At 38.0% G+C, this 14,712-nt stretch overlaps 1 protein-coding gene across 1 annotated transcript in view; it reads right to left on the bottom strand.

The window, feature by feature from the left end:
• Positions 1 to 1,100: 1,100 nt before the first annotated feature.
• The window catches only part of LOC126281399 (sorbitol dehydrogenase-like), a 70,856-nt gene continuing 57,244 nt past the window's right edge, over positions 1,101 to 14,712 (bottom strand). Inside the window, exons 6-8 of the mRNA XM_049980332.1 lie at positions 8,655 to 8,833; positions 8,441 to 8,562; positions 1,101 to 1,348 (exon numbers count right to left, since the gene is read on the bottom strand). Of these exons, the coding sequence (XP_049836289.1) occupies positions 1,186 to 1,348; positions 8,441 to 8,562; positions 8,655 to 8,833 (464 nt within the window). The 3' untranslated portion in view covers positions 1,101 to 1,185. The remainder of the gene's footprint in view (positions 1,349 to 8,440; positions 8,563 to 8,654; positions 8,834 to 14,712) is intronic.

Here is a 14,712-nt window from a genome sequence, read left to right as displayed (position 1 = left end):
ACATAAAAGCTATTACTGAGGTCAATACCTTTGGAAAATCTCTAAAGTCATATTTACAACATCACTGCTTTTACTCCATTGAAGAATATTTAAATGTTCAAAGGTTTTATATAATACTTATGTATAAAGTAAATTATTGCAGCCTTAAATAAGTATGAAACTAGAATTATATGAATACATCCAGCTGCAGGCATTGATATATGTCAACGGGGACAGGTGAAAATGTGTGCCCCGACCGGAACTCGAACCCAGGATCTCCTCCTTACATGGCAGACACTCTATTCATCTAAGCCACTGAGGGCACAGAGGATAGTGCGACTGCAGAGACTATCTCACGCATGCCTCCCACGAGACCCAAATTCTCACCTTGTATTTCCACACACTACATTCATAGTGTCCCACTCCAACACACTCATTACTTGTGGAAGACATTCTTACCAAGTCCCGTAAGAGTTCAGGGAATATGTGTGCATTCACAGAAGAAGAAGGTCATGGCTGGTATTGCCATAACTATATACTTATATGGATATCCATATAAGTATATTAAATAAGTATGTCTAGAAATGACTTTCAGCTGTATACTTACAGTGTCCAATGTCTTATGCAAAAGCTGCTGTGTAGACAACAGGACCAAACAATAAAATAAAATACAATACAATGCAACTACGTTTAAGAATGACATATAAACTGATAACTAATGTAACAGATGGGAAAAGATAATACCTGCTACATATGAAAGCCTAGTCAAAATCTAAAGAAATTACTTACATCTGGTTGCTCAGAACAACAGAGAAACCTATTTAAATGTTAGGCCTACTTCATTTGTTTCAAAACATGGGCAACATATCTGAAGACTTACAATTCCATAGCAGGCCACCAAGAAACTTTTAAAATGATTGTACTCATTCTCATCATTCTCTCTGACTTTTACTTCCAAAATAATTGGTAAAACAGTCAGTCCATCACTTGGTCTGGTGCTAGCTCTGACATATTCCATATTCATACTGAAGTATGTCATCATTTTACAAGACTTGGGATGAAAATAGGGATTTGTGTATTTTTTTAAATTTATGATGAAACAAAATTTAAAAGAACACAAGTCAATAAAAATAAAATTTTATTAATCATTGAACAATATGCAAAAATAATAACAATTAATACAGGTTTCAGTGTAAACGCCTTTTCTTATCCTTGTTTATTGCAGTGAATAACTATTTTGATTGGATTTCCACTGCCAGATATTGCAGTCTCAAAAGCTTGTGGAGTTTGCTCCAATGTAAAGTTGTGAGTAATGAGTGGCTTCACATTTGCTTTACCAGAAGCAACGAGTTCCAAGGCCAATGGGTAGCTGAAAATAGCAAAAAGAAAAAAACATTCAGATAATTAATCAATAGGGAATTAATTTTTGGGGTAAAATTATGAGAGGACACACAATTTCAGTTACCACCTGGAATAAATAAGGTTAATACTATTTGTAGGTAGGTTTCCACAGTCCTGGTTGTATGGTATTGAGATTTCCTAGACATGTGCCTCCCACTCCCCTCTCTTCTGACTCTCTGTGACCCCATGAACCAAATCATGGCAATTCCTACTGTGCTGCACTTTCTCCTGGAGACTTCCCAGGTTGGAATCCTCTACTTCTGTGATGCCATCCACCCATCCTTTCCTTTGCTGCCCTCTCTCTTCACCTTGTGCCTTCGATCTTCCCCATCATTAACATCTTTCCCAGCAAATCATATCTTATCATAATGTGCCCAATGAAAGCAGTTAATTTTTTTCTTTCAGTAACAGACCTCCCAAGGAGAAATCTGATTTTATTTGCTGTAATACTGACCTATTTCTTCTTTTTGTGGTCCACGGAACTCTGAGGAGTTACTTTCAACACTACAAAACAAAGGTGTCTATTGCACACTGTTGAGCCTTTCTTATGATCCTAGACTTCATTGATACATCACATCTGGAATGACAATACCCTTACAATACAGATCTGTGTTGTTAAAAGTTATGTATTTACTTCACAAAACATTGTCTAGGTTGCACATTACTTTTTGGCAAATTAATAAGTTCACTTGATTTCTTGGTTGCAGTCACCTTCAGCAGTAGAAATTTGGGAGCAGAGATAATTGAACAAATAAGCTACCGCCATTTTTTCTCCTCTTTAATGCCATGAAGTGATAAGTGTAGTTGCGGTAATTTTCATTTTCTTGATATTCACCATCGGACCAGCCATTTGCTTTCTTATTTCACCCTCAGCATGGGGATCTACAACCCTTTCATTTTCTGCCATCGCTACTGTATCATCCACGTAACTAAGGTTATTTACACACTGATGGAAAAAAATTGCAGCACCAAGGAGGAGTTGCACAACATAAACAAACGTTAATAGGTTTGTTTCTACATCAATCGCATGAGAGTGGTGCTCGTAGTGCCATTATGAAGATGCAAACCAGGTTTATTTAAATAAATGTTATAACAATCATGAACATTAGCTACCTTAGAAACTGGACTTTGTGAGTTGATGTTAGCCAGGAAAGCATTTAAAGCAACAAAGACGCCATTATCAACACATCAATGAGTTCGAACGAGGTTGTGTAAGACGGCTACAAGAAGCTGGATGTTCCTTCTGCAGAAAGATTTGGCAGGAATATAGGCACTGTACACGATTGCTGGCAGTGGTGGCCATGAGAATTTACAATTACAAGATAGTCAGGCTCCAGACAGCCATGTTACACTACTAAGAGAGGAGACAATCGTGTTTGACATATGACTCTTGCTTGTGATACAGCATCTGCAGCAGCAATTTGAATGGCAGTTGTCACTATAGTGACACAACATACTATTACAAATCACTTAATTGAATGACTGTACTGAGCTAGTCACCCTGTACAAGGATTACTTTGACAGCTTTGAGTTAGTCGCCCTGTACACGCATTCCACTTCTCTCAATCCATAGCCCTTTGCAACTTCAGTGGTGTCAAGCAAGAACTCACTGGAGGGCAGGGTGGAGATCTGTTTTGTTTCCTGATGAAAGCTGGATCTGTCTCTGTGCCAGTGGTGGCTGTGTGTTGGTTAAAAGGAGGCCAGTTGAAGGGTTGCAACCAACATTTCTGCATGCTAGACAAACTGGACCTACACTTGGAGTTGCGGTCTGGGGTGTGATTTTGTATAACAGGAGCACTCTCTTGGTTATTCCACATGCCAAGACTGCAAAATTGGACATAAGTCTGGTGATTCAATCTGTTGTGCTGCCATTCATGAACAGCATTCCAAGGGGTCTTTTCCCAACAGGGTAACACTCACCCATATACCACTGCTGTAAAACAGCAGGTTCTATAGGTTGTCGACATGTTGCCTTGGCCTGGTTGATCTCCAGATCTGTCTCCAATCGAGCACATGTGGGACATCATCGGACAATGACTCCAGAGTCATCCACAAACAGCATTAACCATCCATGTATTGACTGACCAAGTTCAACAGACATGGAGCTCCATCTCACCAACTGACATCTAGCAACTGTACAACACAATGCATGCTTGCATCTAACACTCTGGTAGTTACAGTGGTTATTAATGTATAAGAATTTCACGTTTGCAATGTCTTACCTCATGCTTACATTAATCTGTGATCTTGTAATGTTAATCACTTAAACATGCTTCCTAAAAAAATTATTCCTGCAAATTTATTACTCTACATTAATTATTTTTTGGTGTTGTGATTTTTTCCGTCGGAGTATTTATCCCAGCTATCTTAATTCCAGTTTCTTCTTCAGCTAACCTAGCATTCCTCCTCATATTGTGCTCTGAGCACAGACAGAATAAATTAGGTGACAATATGGTGCCTTCCTTCACTCTTTTCTGAATCTTAACCCATCTGAATATAGATCCTGTATGAGGTAAATCAGGTGATCTGGCACTACCATGTTTTTTAATACTTCCCATAATTTATTGTGGTTGATCCTGTCAAAGTATTTACTATGATCAATATAGCAGAGACAACATCTTTCTGGAATTCTCTTGCATTCTCCACAATTCATTGGATGTAGGCAAAAGGATCTCTGATTTCTCTTCCTGTATGACATACAGCTTGTTCTGTCTATATACTGCTGAAGTCAATTTTGTAAGATTTTAAGCATGACCTTGCTAGCACTTGAGATAAGTGTGATTGTTTAGCAATTTGAAGTCTTTGGAAGTTCCTGTTTTGGAATCACAATGAACATTGGGCTTTTGAAGTCTTTTGGCCACTGCTGGGTTCTCCATATTTTCTGACACATTGAATGCAACACTTTCACTGCACTCTTTCCAATAATGTTGAACAGCTCTGCTGGAATTCCATCAAGTCCTCTTGCCTTGTTTTTATCAATATTTTCTAGGGTCCATTTGACTTCACTCTCTAAAATATCTGGCTGTGGTTCTAAAATCAGATTAATTCCATCATCATCATTATGTAGTTCTTTCTTATATAGATCTCCATATTGTCACAACCTGCAGTGGGTCACGACATACATACTTTAGAAGCTCACTCTCATATCAGAGGTGACATGGGATTTTGAGATCAGCCTTTACATGAGCAGCTGCATACAACAGTGAAAGGTGATGGGGTCATGCTGAGATTTTTCAAGTCTCTGTGGTTTGAAATGGTACAGAAAGACTTAGATTTTAAGCTGAATTAGTTATGATGGTGATAAATAAAATGAGACTCTGTGTTGGCTTACTGGTCTGCTTTCTATTCCCTGTTCATATGATTGCAGTGAACATGCAGAACAGCACAGATACTAGTTTATAACTTCAATAAGTGTAAAAACATAGAAGAGTCTTAAAACTAATTTGTCAGAACAACTGGCCACCCTTGCCTATAGCTTTATTAAGATTCAGGTACATAGTAGTGTGTGGTGTTACAGACTACAAACTATGAAATTGCCAGATAGTATTGCATTAACTGAACCATTAGGTTCAAGTATCGATAATAATACAAGTGGCATACAGACATAGATACTTGTACACTAATGTACAATGGAAACCTATAACTCTATCCCAGAGGTAAGTATAGGCAAGCTTTTGCAATTCCTTCTCAGTGCACAAAAGTATTTGAGTTTAATGCTCACTTACATAGTATCTGCTGTGGGTTTCCATGGCTACAATCGTTCACTGGAAAACTCTTCTTGGACTCTGCCTTGTTTGGCATTGTTTACTTACAAATAGGACTTGACAGAATCACTTCTTATCTCCAGTTCACAATCAGTGGGCATGGAGTCAGCAGTTGCTCAATGTTTTTGAACTCTTAAAAGACTAAGGAAAACAATTTGCACTGTACAACTCTATGTAAGTTACAAAGCTTACTGCTAATATTCATACTTAAGTCATATTTCTCTTTTTCTGGCAACCTTTCATGATTCAGTCATTACAATATTCTTCCCAATGTTCTTTAATGTACTCTGCTTCTGTTGAATCTTTATCATTTCCATCTTTTATCATCCCAATTTTCACTTGGGATTTTCTTTTATGTCCTGAATTTTCTTGTAAAGATCCCCAGTTTTCTCCATCCAGCTATTTTCTTCAACTTCTTTGCACTATTCATTTAAGAAGATATTCTTATCTCTTATAGCCAATTTTCAAAACTCTGCATTTAACTTAAACATTGCTGATCTGTCTCCTTTCATTCTTCAGCAATTTTCAGTGCCTCAGCTGATTGTCATCTGGCCTTCTTACTATATTTCTTCTTGGTAATGTGTTTTCCTACTGCCTCATTGACAGTGCCATCTACTTCTGTCCACAGCTTTTGTCTTCTAACTCTAATGCATTAAATCTGTTCTTGGCTCCTACTGCATAATCAGAAGGTATTCTTCTATCTGCAAGATAGAAGAGCTTTGGTCAGTTTTCTTATTTTCAGCCAGAATTTTGCAATTAAAAGCCGATCATCTGATCCACAATCAGGTCCAGGTCTTGTTTCAGTTGACTGAATAGTATTCTTCCACTTCTGATTACAATGTGTGTAATCAATTTGACTTCAGTATTGGCTGTCTGGTGAACTTGAGGTGTATAGGAGTCATTTGTTTAGCTGGAACAGTATGGTAATAATAACCACCAAACTGTCTTGGCAGATTTCTGGGTGTCTCTGTCCTGCTTCATATACTGTACTAAAACAAAATTATCCTGTTACATCTTCTACTGTTTGAACTTACACTGTAAAGTTCCCATCTCCACCTATGAACAGGACACAATTTTTTTGTGTCAGCAGCAGTAATTGTTCCAAATCTTCACAGAATTGGTCAATAACATTCTCTTCAGCATCAATTACATTTAATTTTTTGAGTAGATAAATAGAGCTTTATGACTATCCCTTGTATTATGTCAGAACTATACTGGTATGCAAAACGTAAGGATGAAAGTAGCTTTCGTGTGATGTGTCACTACCAAGTAACATAGCTCAATGATAATTGCACCATACATTGAAGGAAGTGCTGCTGTATAGTACAGAAGGTACCTGAAAGAAATACACAAAGGTGATGACAGAAATGACACTTATTCAAAGACAAAATAATTACACTGAAGTCACTGCAATTGAAGATGATTCTCTGGACATTACATATGATGCTACATGGTTCTTAACGAAGAGTGTGGTCACCACAGATGACACTGAATACTCTGCAGCATGCTCCCATGCTGACCGCAATGTGGGTGATGAGTTTTTGTGGCAGGATGTTCCAATCCACCTCCAGCACAGTTGAAAACTACCCTGTGGTCTTTACAGAGACCTATTAAATCATGTCCATGTGCACCAATGCATCTCACATGTGCTCAATGGGATTTAAGTCAGGGGAACAGGCAGATCAGTTCATTTACCAAATACCCTCTTGTTCCTACAGCTCCTCCACATGCATTGTTCAATGTGATTGTACATTGTCATCCATAAATATGAAATCAAGGGTGAATGCATCCCTGAAAAGATGCACATGGGGAAAGAGTACAGTGTCACGATAACACTGACTGCTGAGTGTACCATGTTCCAACACTTTGGGATCACAAACAAATACCTCCCCACACCATAACAGCTGGACCACTTAACCAATCTTGTTCAACAATGTTCATAACTGCATTACATGTTCCCACCTCCCACCTGACACTTTATGAGAATGTATCTGGCATTGTCGAACATCATCATTTTGGTGCTCCATGTGTTATGGTGTGGGGAATCATAATATTGTATGGGTCTAATGACCTCCAAATCTTTGAATATGGTACACTCACCAGTCAACATTATCATGACACTCTACCCCTTCCACATATACATCTTTTCAAGGATGCATTCAACACTGACTTTATTTTTATGAATGACACTGCATGACCACATTAAACTGCCCAGGAGGAAGTGGCATTGGAGTGAGAGGATATTATGCAAGTTGATTGGCCTGTTCGTTTCACCAAATTCAGTTTCTTTGAATGTGTGTAGGAGATGTTTGAGAGACATACTGCAGCACATCCACATGCACCAATGACCATCCAGCAGTTATCAACTGTGCTAGTGGGAATGGAATGCCCTACCAGAAGAACTCCTTTCCAACCTGGTGGCCAGTTGGGAGCACATGGAAGAACATGTATTGGCATCCATGATGATCACACACAATATTAAAAACCATGTCCCACTGTTGGTAATGACCAAAAAACAATCATGAATCACACTGATCACAGTGTTATTTGAATAAAAGTGTCATTTCTGTTTGTTTTGTTGCATTTTTCTTTCAATTACCTTCAGTATTATACTGAAGCACTTCTTTCAATGCATGGTCTAAGCATCATCAAGCTCTGTTACTTGACTGTGACCATGTGGAAGTTACTTTTGTCCATAAATTTTGCACGCCAGTGTGTGTTAATTTTTTTTTAGTTGGTACTGTTGTCGTTACTAAAGCATAGAAATTCATTAGCATTATAGCCAAACTAAGCATTTAAGTAACTAAAAAAATAAATTTAACTCAAAAAATTCTTTATTCATGTTGACAAATTGTTCTCTCTTATACATGGAGCAGAACAAATTGCAGCACTTGGTAGAATAAACTGATTAATTTTTGTGGTTGGAAGTTTGTACAAGGGCTTCAAAAATGGGAGTAAAACTTGATATTTAGGTGAACTTACAAAAAATTGCCATCAGTTAATAGTTAATGATGAAACTATGACTTCAGTTTAGAGTACATATAAAAATATTCTGTTCAATACTAGCAAATAAAAAACCTTTGTTAGGGAAACATATTTTTGGAAATCAAATGAGGTAATCCATATTAAAGCTAGCTACCATTAGCTTGAGCCATAACAGTACTTATGAGGCACTTTGAGAAATTTTATATTTACAGCCACCCATATCTTTTTCTTCTCACTTTTATTTACAGTGTGCCAGTACGGTAACCTTGATCAAAAAATTTTGAAATATTAGATACTTTTGTAGTACTTACTCATTGCAATATCGGAAACAATTGCGAATGTCGACTTCACGGAATGTTGCATTCACCATTGGAAGAGTAACTTGATCAGCTCCCATGCCCACTACACAATGAACACCTCCAGGGCGTGTAACCTGTTGTTCAGAATTAATAATCCTGTTAGTCTGATGAATGTTATTACTTCAGAACAAATTTTTTGCTCATTAAACAAGATGTATTTGAGTACCTGTAGTCCAAGCTTTGCTGTGAAGTCAACACCACAGCAATCAATCGTCATATGTGGTTCAGTTTCAAGCAGCTCTCTGATTCTTTCTGCAACTTGTTCCACTGTAGCACCCTTAGGAATGACTAGCGTGTAATCTGCTCCACATTTCTTAGCTAATTCCAGACGGTGTGCAACTATGTCTAAAACATAGAAATAAGAAACTTAAGTGGTTTCCAAGGTGCAAACTTAAAAAAAAAGAAACGTTTTTGCAATTTATCCTAAAGACATTAAAGAGGTATATGTATACTTCAGTGAGTGGGATATGGGTAATGTCTGTCTGCGCTTACATACCTACTTCGAAAGCCACCATATTGTGATGGACAGTATCTTGTTCCACTATTAGTCACTTCCCTTCCTGTTCCACTTGCAAATGAAGCAATTTGAAGTGACTTGACTTAATCAGGGAGTGATCTTATCTCATTTTATCATAACATTTTACTGTGTGATACTGTCCCTGTCATCCTGGCAAAGCCCTTCCTGATTAAGCCTTTGTCTCCAATGAACACTCATCATACCTTTGTGTCTCTATTGAACACTCACCATCCAGGCCAATAAACTGGATCTTATTGTTTGAAATGTCTTTGAGCCACTCACATGTTCAATAACATTTTCTGTATGCCCAGGCTTTCAATTGCAGCCATCAGCATGGCACTATGTCAAATGCTTTCCAGAAATCTAAGAATATGGACTCTCCATATTGTCCCTCATCAGTGGTTCATAAGATGTCATGTGAGAGAAGGGCAAGCTGAGTTTTGCATGAACAATGCATCCTAAATCCACACTGATCTATGGACAGAAGTTTATCATACTGTAATTTAGACGAGGGCCAAAAATTCTGTAGCAAACCAACATTAATGATACTGATGTATAATTTTGTGGATCTGTTCTTTTACCAGTGGTTTCCTGCAGTTGCTTGAATCTTTGTGATGGGTGAGAGATTCACGATAAACGCAAGCTAAGTGAGGGGTTAATGCATAAAGCGTAAAGCTGAATTGTGATTCCTCCACACCCATGACATTCATTTTCAACTCTGGAAGTTGTTTCTTAATGCCAATATTCTCCATACGGAAGTCTGTGCTACAATCAAACAATAGTATGTCTGTACAATCCTACTGTTTGAATCATTTCTTAAATGCAAAATTTAAAACTCTGTCTTAGGTTTCACTGTCTCCTACCACTGCAACAGGCTTGTCGATGAGTGACTTGGTAGAAACCTTTGACCCACTTAGTAATTCTATGTAGGACCAATTTTTTTGGTTTCTCAGAATAACCTATTGCTTACGCATGATAGTGCAAGTTTTGCACGTCGTGCAGCAATCTTATAGGGCTATGGAGGAAGGAAGATTTTAACACCACTGAAAGTTTGTAGTTCATGCAGTGCAAAATATGAATATTCATGCATGAGAGACAAATGCTGTGGGTTCTGTATGTGACAGTTGACAATTCCTGTTCATTCATAGTAACATTGTTGTAATGTTTTAAAACAGCAGCTCTGATTACTTTTCTGACCATTATTGTCAATCTAAATTTCCCATTAGCTGTGTCTAGTATTTGGACAAGGTATCATGGCCAAGAGACTGTGCAGACATTTCTCTACTAGTTTTCAAATTGTACATATCTAAAAATGTGTGTGATTTTTGCACATCTCCTCCTAAACCACTGGACTGATTTCAACCAACCTTGGTACACATATCACTTATTGTCAGGCAATGATCACTGCGGGTGGGAGGGTAAGATCTGACTACTTATCACAGTTCAAGAGATATGGTGTCATAAACAATGTGGTGTGAAAAACTGTCACATCATGCATGATGCTTAAATTTATTGCTTCTGTGATGCTGACTCTATCCACAATACATTTTTCAGACAGTATCCACATATGCTGCTAAATACACCTGCAAAATTATATCATTGTGTGACACATAGTTCAGGAGCAATGATATCATACACAATGCAATGCACAAAAAAAAATACTGCATCATATATGAAGATATGAAGTTTTAATACATTTATTCTTTACTATTAAGTCACTCCTACAGTCCAGTCACCTTTAGGAAATCCCTGACACTGGGCAGTGCTTTTGTCAGCTTTCAACTGTGAAGAGCAAATGGCTGTTGGTGAAAAAAAAAAAAAAGTATCCATCTACAGAGCTATGAGGTGGAGATGCCATGAGGATGTTTACAAAATCATGTTGAAGATATGCAAAGCAACTGCACTTCTACAGTATGCGTATTTCTTTGTAAAACTGTTCTGCAATTTCAAAGGTGTTTTCATGAATACATGTAAATCAAATTTTTTCAATATTATATAACAAACCAGTTTTGTTTCTAATACAAAATTGGCAAAATGAATTATGGTGAATCACATGTTTTTCAGCTAGTATTAATAGAAAAGAACACAGTAATGAGCCAACCACAATCAGTTAGGAGCTTTAAGCAGGTCTGTAGTGGAAAAGTATCATTATACTATTACAATTTCCCAACAGCATCCTACCCTTGTTCCACATTATTACTACAGGGATTCTGTGATGAAGTACCTAACACCAGAACAGAAATCATAAGCATGTAGCTAAGTCATTTCTGCGCCAGTACTGTGATTTGATTGCTCACTTCAATTGAAAAACCAAGCACAGTACACAGACCAAATACAAACAGAATGTATAGATGTGCTTGCTGATATATAAGGTGTTCGGTTCACTGGTTCCCATTCACAGATGAAATAGAGGACACTGATCACTACTGTGAAGTACTTGAAAACTGTGACAGGCCATTCAGAATAGTATGTGTGTTATGCTCAGTATAAGAGTTGTTCTCTGACCTTTATCTGAGTAAGTACTGTCATGAATCAGAGAAATATTGTCTGTACAAGTTGTAGTGGCAGTTGTTTGATTATTGATCTCACTCCCACAGACCATTTTCCTTCTACATGAAGAAATTTGTTATTGGTAAAGGTTTCCCTAGCGACAAATAGATACAGCCAAATGTTCGCACACTATGTGGCATACGCCTGACACAAAGACAAATTGTTGATTCCATAATATGGCAAATGTCTCAATTCTGGTGGTAAACAGGTTGTAAAGTACTTCATCTATTGCTGTGCAAGGATGGCCAACATATTTCTCTACCTGATAGTGGAAATGAGAAATGCTGTTTTTTCGTTTTTTTAATTAATTTTCAACATGTTCTTCTTTAACATTAATACAGTTCATCCAAAATACTATTCTAACACTGCAATTGCTTCTTAGTTTGAAAAAAATACTCCAGTCTGATACACAGTTTCATTTCAGCACAAACTCTGCTGCAGAGGGAATCTTCATTCAGGGAATGTAAGTTAATGTGGATCAGTATGAAAAACTAAACCGTAATTTATAGATACAGCGTTAGCATTGTTCTGCTTAACACAGTCAAGTCATTTAAACATTTGGGTGTAACATTGCAAAGCAATATGAAACAGAGCAAGCATGTGATGATTGTGGTTGTTGTTGTTGCTGTGGTCTTCAGTCCTGAGACTAGTTTGATGCAGCTCTCCATGCTACCCTATCCTGTCCAAGCTTCTTCATCTCCCAGTATCTACTGCAACCTACATCCTTCTGAATCTGCTTAGTGTATTCATCTCTTGGTCTCCCTCTATGATTTTTACCTTCCACACTGCCCTCCAATGCTAAATTTTCGATCCCTTGATGCCTGAGAACATGTCCTACCAACCAGTCCCTTCTTCTCATCAAGTTGTGCCACAAACTCCTCTTCTCCCCAATTCTATTCAATACCTCCTCATTAGTTATGTGATCTATCCATCTAATCTTCAGCATTCTTCTGTAGCACCACATTTTGAAAGCTTCTATTCTCTTCCTGTCGAAACTATTTATCGTCCATGTTTCACTTCCATACATGGCTACACTCCATACAAATACTTTCAGAAACGACTTCCTGACGCTTAAATCTATACTCGATGTTAACAAATTTCTCCTCTTCAAAAACACTTTCCTTGTCATTGCCAGACTACATTTTATGTCTTCTCTACTTGGACCATCATCAGTTATTTTTGCTCTCCAAATAGCAAAACTCCTTTACTACTTTAAGTGTCTCATTGCCTAATCTAATTCCCTCAGCATCACCTGACTTTATTCAACTACATTCCATTACCCTTGTGGATAACCTTACAATTGTGATAGGAAAGGTAAATGCTTTACTTCAGTTTATTGGGAGAATCTTGGGGCAGTGTGGTTCATTTGTAAAGGAGACTGCATATAGGATGCTAGTGTGACATATTCTTGAGTTCTACTCTAGTGTTTGGGATCTGCACCAGGTCAGATTAAAGGAAGACATCAAAGCAATTCAAAGGTGAACTGCTAGATTAGTTACCAGTAGGTATTATGAAGATGGTTTGGGAACCCAAATGGGAATCCCTAAAGGGAAAGCAGCATTCTTTTTGAGTAACACTATTGAGAAAATTTTGAGAATTGGCATTTCAACCCGACTGCACAATGATTCTGCTGCCATCAACATATATTTCATGTAACAAGCACAAAGATAAGATACAAGAAATTAGGGCTCATATGGAGGCATATAGATAGTCACTTTTCCATCACTCCATTACTACATTCACAAGTAGAACAGGAACCGATGACCTCAGTGTCTGGTCTTCTTCCCCAAACAACCCAACCCAACCCAACCCACGAACAGAAATGGCTATAATAGTAGTAGTAGTAGTAGTAGTAGTAGAAGTAGTAGTACCTTCCACCATACATTGTGGCTTATAGAGTGCATATGTACATCTAGAAATAATCCCCAAGACAGTAGCTAAACTATGTCTCTGCAATATACCTTCTATCATCTGAGTGATAGTCCCAGAACGTATGCAGGAGAACTTCTGTGAAGTTTTGGAAGATATGAGGTGAGGTATGGACAGAAATAAAGCTGTGAGGGCTGGTTGTCAATCATATTTGGTAGCTCAGTGAGTAGAGAACTAACCTGCAAAAGGCACAGCACCTAGTTTCAAGTCCCAGTCCAGCACACAGTTTTAATCTGACATAAAGGTCCAAATCAGCACATACTCCACTACTGATGAAAATTTATTCTGATGGCTTTTTCCTTCTACAAACTAAGTCTTTCCCAAATTTATGCAACCATATTTATTGTAAGATTTCAATAATACTTCAGAGCTACTGTTTTACCTATTTTACAGTCAGTTAACAGGATTTCATTTGCATTACAAAGTACCATTGCCATGACTTTCCTCACCAATTATGTTGTCTTCACCCCATTTGGAAGTGAAGAGCTGACCACTGTTTTGACTGTTGTTTCAATTCTAGTGTGAAATACTGAACACAGATTTCATCCACTGTCACATAATAACTCAGTGAATCACTTTCGTTTTTATGGAAAGGTACCAAACACTGTTTAAGAATTATCATGCAAACTGGCTTCTGATCTGCTAGGAACAGGCAGGATACCCCATCTTGTGTGAAGGATTACCATGTGTAAAATGTAACCAAAACTTTTGTTCTAGAATGAAATTTTCACTCTGTAATGGAGTGTGCGCTGATATGAAACTTCCTGGCAGATTAAAACTATGTGTGAGACCGAGACTTGAACTCAGTACCTTTGCCTGTTGAGGGCAAGTGCTCTACCAGCTGAGCTATCCAAACATGACTAACAACATGTCCTCAAAGCCTTACTTCCACCAGTCCCTTTGGAAGGTAGGAGATGAGATACCAGTGAAAGTAGCATTTTACCTATTGGTTGTGGGTCATACTTGGGTAGCTCAGATAAAGAGAGCCTTTGCCCACAAAAGACAGAGGTCCAAACTTAGAGTCTCAATGTGGCACACAGTTTTAATATGGCAGGAAATTCCAACAATCTTTTTCTTTTTCATTCTCTCCTTCTCCCCCCCCCCCCCCCCCCCCCCCCCCGCCCCCCATTCCACTCACCCAACAGTTCCTGGTGTTGTTGCACTTCTTTTTGTGAGGATTGAAGGAGACAGTCACCATTCATATTTATGTGCCATTAATGATATGGGT

This window comes from Schistocerca gregaria, chromosome 7, assembly GCF_023897955.1.
Source record: "Schistocerca gregaria isolate iqSchGreg1 chromosome 7, iqSchGreg1.2, whole genome shotgun sequence".
Taxonomy (NCBI): Eukaryota; Metazoa; Arthropoda; class Insecta; order Orthoptera; family Acrididae; genus Schistocerca; species Schistocerca gregaria.
Note: the sequence above shows the minus strand (reverse complement) of the source record. Positions and strands in the feature narration are given on the sequence as shown.